This window comes from Antedon mediterranea, chromosome 3 (genome assembly GCF_964355755.1).
Source record: "Antedon mediterranea chromosome 3, ecAntMedi1.1, whole genome shotgun sequence".
NCBI classification, from domain to species: domain Eukaryota; kingdom Metazoa; phylum Echinodermata; class Crinoidea; order Comatulida; family Antedonidae; genus Antedon; species Antedon mediterranea.
Genome location: NC_092672.1, coordinates 27,139,642 through 27,151,489, shown reverse-complemented (window position 1 = coordinate 27,151,489; position 11,848 = coordinate 27,139,642). Strand labels below are relative to the sequence as shown.

Below are 11,848 nucleotides of genomic sequence, written 5' to 3'. Positions count from 1 at the left end.
CTGTTTTATATAACTTTATTTCTGATAATGTATATAATTTTAGATAAAAATACCAATAAAACATTTATATAGTGCCAATTCCAAAAAAAGATGATCAAATGCGCCTTGTATCATGAAATTTGCTAAATAAATGAATTTTTAAATTAATCTTAAATGAGTGGGGGAAAGATTAACAAAAGGAGGTAGTTCGTTACAAGAAGAGGATGCAACAAAGGAAAATGAGTCCACGTAGGCCTAAGTCTATTAGTCCGGAAACAGGGAACAGATAGCAATGATATATAGTTTTTATTTGTCCAACCAGAAACATAATACATGTATCGCTTTTCTTTAGATCAAGCCTGTCGGGTTAGCTTTGTTTCTATCACATTAGTTCAATAAATGTCTTGGGAGTACTACTGTTGGAGGTGGCATTTGCTCATATCAAGACGTTGTAGTTGTGGAGAACATTATAAATCAAGCTAACGTCGATAAAAAAAACAAAACTATATTTTACCCATGGTTAAGCCAATTTATTTATTTATATAAGTAGATTGAGATAACTGAAGTTCAAATGCCTCAATTTTACAGTAGTCCCGTCATTCTAGTGATGGAACTAGAACAAATTGCAACATGTTTGTTCTACAGGGATTCCACCTATACAATGTCTAGTACTCCAAAATATCAATTGCAATCTAAGTCAAGGAACATGTTTAAATAGTAATTTCAAAATAGCTAGTGGACGTATAGAGTCATTGCGGTGTCATAATTCTTCACAATGTATATTTATATTAACTCTAATGCAACTTTTTCTTCTAAAAGTGACTAGAAAACCCTTTCTGCAATTTTGACCTTTGAGCCGTGTTTGCCTATCGAAATATTGTATCGTCGTACAGTTATAGACAAGTTCTATTTCCTCTGAAATATGATGTAAGAAGCATTTTTGGGTAGAAGCTGGGATCCACTTGATTTAGGATATTTCGACCTCGCTGATTACGAATATGGCGGATCCCAAGCGAAATTCGGCCATCTAAGCCCTTAATTTGCATAATTAAAAATGGCGGCCATTTTTTATAATTACCCTATATCTCGAGAACCACTAGTCACAGATAATTAATTTTGGTGTCAAAATGTTTTAAATATATGTTTTTATATTCACTTTAATGACACATTTTCTCAAAAAATTGATGCAAGTCGTATTTCTGACATTTTGACCTTTGACCTTGATTTATCGTATCTCAGTAACCAATAATCGGAGAGACACGAAATAGGGCTCAAATTGTTCAGAAACTATACATTCTTATTTATTATAATGAAATGTTTTTACAAAAAATGGCCGATTCTACAACTATTGACCTTTGAACTATTAGTCAAATATAATGATATAATAATAATATAACTTTGAAAATTGTGGTCTTATGAATTTTTTTTTCTTTTTAAATTGTTTAAAACATGTGTGTTTCTATACAGTCTAATGGCACATTTTGTACAAGAATGGCCGATAGTATGGTTATTGACCTTTAAACTACAGCATAGGCCTACTGTATACTGAATATAATATAATATAATTGCATAACTATGAAATTATTTATACTCAATAATAATTAGTAAAATTATAAAATTCACGGCCATCAAATATGATGTGTTATGATTTATATAGATTTAAAAAAAAATTGAACACGCAAGTTACATTTGTTGAAATTTAAAATTACCTGCCATCAATATGATGGAGTATGATTATAGATTTTTTTAAATGTGAACATGTCAGCTACATTTGGAAATTACCTGCCATCAATATGATGGATTATGATTATAGATTTAAAAAAGAATTTGAACACATAAGCTACATTAGAAAATTACCTGCCATCAATATGATGGATTATGATTATAGATTTAAAAAAGGATTTGAACACGTCAGCTACATTTGGAAATTACCTGCCATCAATATGATGGATTATGATTGTATAGTACCAGCCATCAATATGATGGATTATGATTATAGAATTAAAAAAGAATTTGAACACGTCAGCCACATTTGGAAATTTGGAAATTACCTGCCATCAATATGATGGATTATAATTGTATAGGTTTGAAAGAATAGTGAACACGTAAGCTACATTGGGAATGAACATGTTAAGGGCATCAGTTTTGATCATTCATGCAAAGGTTTCCGTCATCTTTAGCGTTGTTACAGTAGCATATTAAAGCTGTACATGGTAGTTTTGACTTTTTGCACCTACATCTATATGGTTATGCATCGTGTCTTGCATCCACAATAAATCATCTCTAACGAAGCAGTAGGAATAGCTTCATTTTTCAGAAGCACTGGTTGAAGTTTACCATTAGATAGCTCCCAACCAAAATATGTTGGTGATGGCAAATGCTGGATTGGCGATACAGCTTTTTTCAATACGAGTGCTTGGAAGTGTGCTCTTTTTATATGATGCTGGTGCACTGCATCGCTTGTTGGAGGTAATTTTTTTTTTTTTAAACATGGCATGCCTAACTTAAAACTGTCGATAAAGGACACCACCAGACAAAGATGAACCAAAACACAGAGACCAATTCGTCGAATTATAGAAAGTGGTGAAATACCGCTGCCAAATTGCTGGTCAAACTTGTTGGCATTACAAGATAATAATGCAGATCTGACACGATTTCTATCAGAGGAGTTGATTCGTCAAGCTCCTATAGACAAAGAAATTGTCACAGCTGGTGGATTTATGAAAGAATCAGTTGTTAAATCATCAAAATTGTACACGAATACGTTGTCTCTGGTCAGACCATGAAGAATCGGACACGAGACTTGTCATGCTGCCAATGTCCGATACGACACAGTTGTAGTTGCTTCTAGGGATACAGACGTACTAGTGATTCTAGTGTCTCACTACCAAAGCATGGTATCCAAATGGATGATGACAGGGACATCCAAAAAAAGAAAGTATCTATAAAAGACATTTTTCAAGCCTTGCCCGAGGGTTCTGCAAAAGCACTGATTCCATTCCACACTATTAGTGGATGCGATACTACCTCATATCCAGGGAAGAGTTAAATTATATTAATACATACATACAGTAATTTAACTCTTCACTGCTCATATCTAAGTGGTCACTCAAAGGCATCGGCATGGGAAGTATTAAAAAAAGGTATGAACTAATTAAAGACCTGGGAGAAAACCTATCAGTGACCAAGTTATTATGAAATCGGAAAGATTCATTTGCTACGTTTACGGTGTTGGTCAAGTTAAAAGTACCAATAAAGTTAGGCTTTAAAAAAAAAAGGCATTACCTCCAACAAGCGATGCAGTGCACCAACATATAAAAAGAGCACACTTCCAAGCACTCGTATGGAAAAAAGCTGTATCGCCAATCCAGCATTTGCCATCACCAACATATTTTGGTTGGGAGCTATCTAATGGTAAACTTCAACCAGTGCTTCTGAAAAATGAAGCTATTCCTACTGCTTCGTTAGAGATGATTTATTGTGGATGCAAGACACGATACATAACCTGCCAATAGATGTAGGTGCAAGAAGTCAAAACTACCATGTACAGCTTTATGCCGCTGTAACAACGCTAAAGATGACGGAAACCTTTGCATGAATGATCTTAACTGATGCCCTTAACATGTTCATTCCAAATGTAGCTTACGTACGTGTTCAAATTTTCTTTTAAATCTATACAATCATAATTCATCATATTGATGGCAAGTAATTTTCAAATGTAGCTTACGTGTTCAAATTCTTTTTTAAATCTATAATCATAATCCATCATATTGATGGCAGGTACTATACAATCATAATCCATCATATTGATGGCAGGTAATTTCCAAATTTCCAAATGTAGCTTACGTGTTCAAATTCTTTTTAAAATCTATAATCATAATCCATCATATTGATGGCAGGTAATTTCCCAATTTCCAAATGTAGCTGACGTGTTCAAATTCTTTTTTAATTCTATAATCATAATCCATCATATTGATGGCAGGTACTATACAATCATAATCCATCATATTGATGGCAGGTAATTTCCAAATTTCCAAATGTAGCTGACGTGTTCAAATTCTTTTTTAAATCTATAATCATAATCCATCATATTGATAGCAGGTAATTTTCTAATGTAGGTTACGTGTTCAAATTTTTATTTAAATCTATAATCATAATCCATCATATTGATGGCAGGTAATTTCCAAATGTAGCTGACATGTTCACATTTTAGAAAATCTATAAGCACACTCCATCATATTGATGGCAGGTAATTTCAAATTTCAAATTTCAAAAAATGTAACTTGCGTATTCAAATTCCTTTTTAAATCTATATAAATCATAACACATCATATTTGATGGCAGTGAATTTTATAATGTTACTAATTATTATTGTGTATAAATAATTTCATAGTTATGCAATTATATTATATTTAGTATACAGTAGGCCTATGCTGTAGTTAAAAGGTCAATAACCATACTATCGGCCATTCTTGTACAAAATATGCCATTAGACTGGATAGAAACACACATGTTTTAAACAATTTAAAAAGAAAAAAAAATTCATAAGACCACAATTTTCAAAGTTATATTATTATTATATTATTATATTTGACTAATAGTTCAAAGGTCAATAGTTGTAGAATCGGCCATTTTTTGTAAAAACATTTCATTATAATAAATATGAATGTATAGTTTCTGAACAATTTGAGCCCTATTTTGTGTCTCTCCGATTATTGGTTACTGAGATACGATAAATCAAGGTCAAAGGTCAAAATGTCAGAAATACGACTTGCATCAATTTTTTGAGAAAATGTGTCATTAAAGTGAATATAAAACCATATATTTAAAACATTTTGACACCAAAATTAATTATCTGTGACTAGTGGTTCTCGAGATATAGGGTAATTATAAAAAATGGCCGCCATTTTTAATTATGCAAATTAAGGGCTTAGATGGCCGAATTTCGCTTGGGATCCGCCATATTCGTAATCAGCGAGGTCGAAATATCCTAAACCAAGTGGATCCCAGCTTCTACCCAAAAATGCTTCTTGATTCGTTTTCTAGGCCGTTTTTTGAGAAATGGAACCTGTCTATTAGAGAGAGAACTAAGCGAAAATTGTTCATAATATATGCCTATAGTTATATTTACTCGAATGGAATATTTTGTTTTTACTGGAACCGTAATATTGACCATTAACCTTTAAAAATTGCAGCCGCGGAATGGTACTTGTGATTTCAAATTCTTCAAAACACACATTGTAATCTTTTGATATATAAATACAAGTGTTCTCATTAACTTTTTTTTCTACCGTAAGCTATTTAAGTAATCTGATTTAATTCTAACTTTAAGCCAATCACAATTCAGCTATTTGTTAAATGTACTTATTTAATTATTACCTTGTTTGACAAAAGATGAAGGAGACAGAATTGTGTATATTGACTTCAATGTATAAATAATTAATTATATATTTATGATACAATACGGTACACTATTTACACTGTAGTTAAAATACATTAGTTTCAACAAAAACTTCAGTTAAGTTTAAGTTTATATTTATTCATTTATAGGCTAATAAATATTTCTGCTAAAGTTAGTTAAGGTTATACTATTCATTATATGCCAGATGGATCGTCTTTATCAGCACTTCCATGGCTTCTATGAATGAATATGACTTGATTTGAAGTAAGGACGCCAGCGAAAGTTGACAATATCTAGTTTTTCCCCAATCATTAACACAAGAATGATGTGATAGCCTACGTAACTGCTGTGACCGGATGGTTTGGCAAAGGGGATAATGCCAAAACAAAGTCCTACTGAAAGATAACATCATTGCTCTGACAGTATATATATAAACTTTATTTAGACACGAGACTGATGTGCAGTACAACTCGTTCAATCAATATTGATTGTTTTTACACAAGTTCGTGATACTGTATAACAAAAAAAAACCAACACCATATAAATACGACAGAAACGAAAAAATTGAAATTGAAAAGAAACAAAATTACAGCAGAATCCCCTTCATCTGACACCTCTATTTAGGGTACACCATACCGGTACTTCCCGTGTAAACGGGAACCCTTATTGAAGTGTATAATTTATGGGGATTCTACTGTAATACATAATAAATCTTTTTGATTTCATTTACCTTAAAATAATAGTGATAAAACACACATTTTACATGGTATTTAGCCATTTTAAAAGTTGGATGTAGACCACCGTAGATTACCATACCATTATGTTTTACAATGCATTTTTCAGATACGTTTTAAACAACTTAACTGAATTTAGAAGGGTATCAACATTGAGACTATTCCATATAATTGCTCCACGATAAGACAGACATTTGTTTTTTAAAATCGGTTTTTGGCTTCGGGATGAATAGATGTGTATCACTGTGCCTTAGATTATAATTATATCATTGTAGATGAAATATGGTGAATATTGGTCCGATGGTGATTATGCAATGCAATGTTGACACTATATCTGAAGCAGATAGATAGACATGTCGCTGTCGAAAGTAAGAGGTGGAAGTTTGGACTATAATACTACTAATCACCTTATCACCTAATATCGGGAGATACGGGTCTTGCTGCTGACCCACGGTAACCGCAGTGCTGTGTCTACCCGAAACTTGGGAAATGGATTTGTAATCCATCATGAAATAAAAGCATGAGACACTGGATTTTAACTCAGAGTACCCGTGGATTGGAAGGCAAGCATCAAACCCACCACCAACAATTCTTTATTTCCAAATGATATTCAAATTGTTCATGTGCGCCTATTATAGTGATTCTTGCAATCTTTGGATCCAAAAATGAGCTTGTACAATATTGTATTTTTACTGACAACGCTTCAATATTCCAATGATCCAATTTTTTTATTGTTTAGAAACTTTTTTGCGAGTCTCATGGTTTTGGCTTTGTTCTATGAAGCCCTTGCTTTTAAGGAGACATTCACTTAAATGTCGTTGATAGAAATATTTTGCATTATATTAGACAAGCAACAAATCTATTTAAAATTTAATTTAATAGCTGAATTATTATGATTGGCTTAAAGTTTAAATTGACATAGTCACTTACAGTACTAACATTCAATTGCAAACTGAAATATTTGGCACAAGTAGCATTCTACAGCAAATATTTTAACATTTTAAAGAAATACATTTAATAAATAGCTGAATTTAAATTGGCTTAAAGTTAGCTACGACCATTCGTTATTTAGATATTTCAAACACAAGTCAAATATCAAAATCCCATGGGTTGTTCTAGTCACCCCATGCACAGAGCAAATATAAACATATACATTGTGAACAATATGACACTGAAACGACTCTATATATGTCCACTAGTTACAAAGATATATACATGCCTATTAAAATAGCGTCCATTTTGAAATGAAGATTTAAAAATGTTCCCCAAATCGGATTTGTTTAGATTTTTTGGAGTACTAGACATGATATAGATGACGTCTCTGAAGAAAAAAAAATATATTGCAATTTGTTCCAGGTTCACCCTATTTTTACGCTAGAATGACTGGACCCCTATCATGTTTTAGAACCAATTACAGATCTGCAAGATATTATTATGATGTGATTAACTGACAGGATCAGTTCTAGTTAATGATTTCCTCATTAACCAGAAGATTCACCTGTTTAGAAAATAAAACCACATCAATAATATCTGACATTTTTACAATGTAGACTAAGTTTTAGATCGATTGGTAAGATATTAAACAAAAACTTAAGTGTAATAATACTCATATAACTAATAATATGTGATCATTGGGTATTTGTGTGTTTAAATCGTCGTCCGTGCTCCGGTACTCATACCAGATAATGCTGTATTTTAGTATGCTATACTTCATTTATTTCTAAAGCTGTTTTTCTCAAATTTTCTAAAGCTTAAAATTAAAATATTCACTGTCCTTTTTCATTTTTTTGTAAATTACTTGTCCCGCCGGAATTTTTTCCTATTAGGTTAAGACAGAAACTATAGAGGGCGTGCATATATCATGAATATTCATGATTCATGTCTGAGCTCCTCACGTCATACTTGCAAAACACACTTAACTGTCTGATGCACGTTCGCAGTGCAGATCGGAGTCAGTGTACTCTTTTTCTCTCGATGTTGTTGTTAAAGACACTAGACCTGCAAATTTTGACGTTTAAAAAAATAATGCATTAAATAACTTTAAAAACATTAAACCAGGTCATTTCTTGTCTTAATTGTGCGTTATATTAAGGTTGATTATGATAAAAAGAGAAAAACAATGCACTACCTATAAGTAGCTCGCGTCGAAAGTTCTCTTGTAGACGTTTAGGCCCAGCTTAGTTGGGCTTAGTTTTGTAAGCTGGCTGGACGAACATCGTACGCTAGTTATATAGGCCTACAGTAGCCTGACGTTGTCGCGTTGCTGAATACATTTTACTTTCTTTTTTAGGAAGAATCCGTTAATATGTAGGCCTGATATAATTAAACCTGTATCACAATTGATTCTAAGGCTATGTGTGAGTTTTAATTACTTCATTTAATATGTACATTATTGGATCGGATGTCAAAAAAATTAATATTTCAGAAACATAAGCAACATATATATCTTATAACGATTTTATTTTTATTTATTTTGTTTTTGCATTAGCAGTTCCATGGATTTTCCCATGTATATATAGAAAATGTCATTTTAAGTGTCAAATTCTTATTCAATTTCATTTAGACTCAATTTTTAATACTATACGTACGTGCGGCTAAATGGTTGGTGATTTTTTGCAGCAGCTACCCTAGCAGCGCGACGAGAGATCTTTTCGATTACCACGTGAAAACTATTTCCATGGTTTTCCGTCACATCATGAATATTTATGTAGGGATTCAGGCCCTCAATAGTTTCTGCCTTAACCTAACAGAAAAAACGGTATAATTAATTAATCCCATTTCTATACCATTTTGTGAGCTTTAAACTCGCTTTATGAGTGTCTACCAATAGACAAGGTACTTGTATACAAGCTACATTGAAACATAAATTCGATGTAAAATTTAATTTGATTGATGAGTTTTAAAAAAGGCCGTCATTGTTTCATTACCATATGAAAGACTTTTTGTTTGCCTTCAGTTCAGAAGAATTTTCCATTGAGGTTAGGCCTATATACACAACATAAGATCGATATGTTTCACGTTCATGTGTAACTTCTAGAAAGTCCAGGTTAGAAGAAAATTTCAAAAAATGATTCTAGAATTTGGGAGTCACTGATTTTGCAACTGTAACATTATGAAAGCTGTAGTGAAATTGAAAATTTTCCATTACAGCTGAAAGGGTATCAAGTGCACTGTCGTCTACCAATGAATGCAATTCAAATATTCGTTTTTCATTGCCATATCTGCAAAGCATGTGTCTATCACGCATTAGTCCATGTACGATTATATAGATATGAACTAGCATAGCACAAAAATCTGCTGTCGATTTAGTTGCTCTTGTTGTCATAATCATTGATAGCGTATTTTCAATTCTGTCATAACAATTGCTTTGATCATCTACATATTTTAGATATTTGCTCATAAGTTGCACTAAATGTTCATCTGTCTTTTTAAGTGTTGCTTTTAGCTTACCCACAGAGCCAATTCTTAGAACACTTCTAAATGACTCTGTCATTTCTGAGCATGTTTCTCTCAGTATTTTGTCCCTCGATATCTCTTTATCTAATTCTTTTAATACTGAATTTCTGTGTTCTGCCTTTACATATCTAAAGTACTTTGCTAGTGAGTAATAGTTTGAAGCTTTTACTTTCAACCAATGTTTCATAAATCTACCAGCATCAGCACCTAAGAATCCTATAGTGAATACGATTGTCGTATGCAAATAGTCATTAAACATTATCATTTCACACTCTTCCTCATTCAAATCACCTGACTGGCACTTATCAGCAAGGTAAAACCCTGCTAATGCATCTGAAAGTAGCTTGTGTGGAGGAGCAAAAATCTCCTTTCTATCTCTTTTAGAAACAGGTTGCTTTTTGTAAACAAATCCAATTCTAAGTGCCAAGTCTACTATTGGTCTTTTCTCAACCATACATGTGAATTTATACTTGTCAATTATCAGTTTATTTGTCTTTAGTCCTTCATATATACATTGGCCTAATGCCAATATTGCTTTTTTATATTCAACTGGAATTCTCTCAACATTTTCAATTCTAGGTTTGTCTACCGCCCTATTTTCTTTCAATATAAACTGATTTAAAGTGCAACAAATTAATTCTTTGAAAAGATCTGACAAGTGTTTAGAAAGCTTGCCGAACTCTTCCCATATACTACAAATCATGAGCAGTAAAAGTGGCGAGGAACACAGTTCAACTATTGAATTCTCTTTGTGTGAATTATGTGTTAATTCACTACATAACATTTTCCCTTTATTGGGATCCTCATTATTGACAAAGTATTTCCCAATGTATTGCCTCTGACTTTCTTTACTAAATCCATTTACTTCAATGTGCACATCACACGCTTCAACAAATTTAGTAATATTCTCCGGTCGTGATGTTATTAATGTTGTAGTTTTAAAATTCCTACTTATAAATAAGCTTATTGGAACTTCAACACCTTGCTTTATCTCATCTAATCCATCTAATAGTACAACTAATTTATCCCCCTGTTTGATCAAAAATTGTTGAATTAATTCTTTTGGAGATTTTGTATTCATAAACGAACTGAAAACCTGAAGGTTTACTTGATCAACAATCGTGTCTATGATTGTCTTTCCAGCCTGTAAATCTCTGATATTTATTAGAAACAATATTTTATCAGAAAAGGTATCATCTTTATTGCTAGCCCAGTTATAAGCAATATATCTGAGAAGGGTTGTCTTTCCCATCCCCCCTTTACCTGTTATAAGAACTTTACATGAACGTTTAGATTTGATAACCTTCAAAACATCTTTCAAATGTGTACGTTTAGATTCTTGCATCCTTGTTGCATGGTCGACATGTCTTTGTTTTGTAGATTGAAGTAACTCTAGATCTGTGAATACATCTGCAATATCAACTTTGTATTGTTCACCAAAAACTGCTGCTTCCATTAGGTTTATATATCTATACGAATCTTCTTGTTGTTCTTTCAGAAATATCATAACGTCTGAAAAAAAACATGTTATTATAATAACAAACCTTAATACAGGTGCCTTTTCAATTGGAATTCAATAGAGAGACTATTTTTTGAGTAGTTTCACATATAATAAGAAAAGTCCATTACAGTACAGAAAAAAATCAATGGTTACATTTACCCTTTTCTGTTGGTGACAGTGTGTTTTTTTCAGAGATAGAAGAGAAATGCTGTATTGTTTTTTCACTCAATTCCATACCTATTAAAAAGAAAGTACTATTAGGCCCTGTTCAGACCCATGGCGTTAGACCGTTTTAGCGTACAACGTTACTATCAAGGTCACGTTACAAACCGCAGAGAAAAAAACGAGGTGTTCAGACCCATAGCGTACGATTATCGTTACAACGGAAGTACGTCATCCAGGTTGGTTCCAGTTGCATATTCATGTGCTTTTACCCACGTGTTTTCATCATTATTTCCACTGTATATAGGCCTAGATCTCAGCCCTATTATTATGACAAAATTTGCCGTAAATAAAACATACCTCAGCATTTATTTAAGAAAAATATAGTAAAGCCAAATTTCTGTTTCTATTGTTTTTATTTTGTAGTTAAAAACATTCTCCCCAGGCTCTTGCGTTACGAAAATAAAGCAGGCCTCGTATCGTAATGATGAAGAAAAATATGATTGTGATTAGTCTATCCAGTCCAGTCAAAGATATATATATTCTTTGGTCCAGTCGGTTGAAAATAACCCTTAACTTGCTAATAAAAGGGACACAGCTCCCCTTGTTTGTTTA

General features: G+C 32.6%; 1 protein-coding gene across 1 annotated transcript; it reads right to left on the bottom strand.

Moving 5' to 3' along the window:
- Positions 1 to 8,993: 8,993 nt before the first annotated feature.
- On the bottom strand, positions 8,994 to 11,326 carry LOC140043779 (uncharacterized). The gene is made up of 2 exons (XM_072088251.1): positions 11,231 to 11,326; positions 8,994 to 11,082 (listed from the first exon to the last, which is right to left on the bottom strand). Exons 1-2 carry the CDS (start codon positions 11,304 to 11,306, stop codon positions 9,188 to 9,190), a joined length of 1,971 nt encoding a protein of 656 aa, XP_071944352.1. The 5' UTR covers positions 11,307 to 11,326; the 3' UTR covers positions 8,994 to 9,187.
- Between the last annotated feature and the right edge of the window lie 522 nt (positions 11,327 to 11,848).

Coding starts and splice junctions, on each gene's coding strand:
- LOC140043779 (XM_072088251.1), bottom strand. CDS start 11,306: ATGGAATTGAGTGAAAAAACAATACAGCATTTCTCTTCTATCTCTGAA. Junction 11,083..11,230: donor ACTGTCACCAACAGAAAAGG/GTAAATGTAACC, acceptor GTTTTTTTTCAG/ACGTTATGATATTTCTGAAA.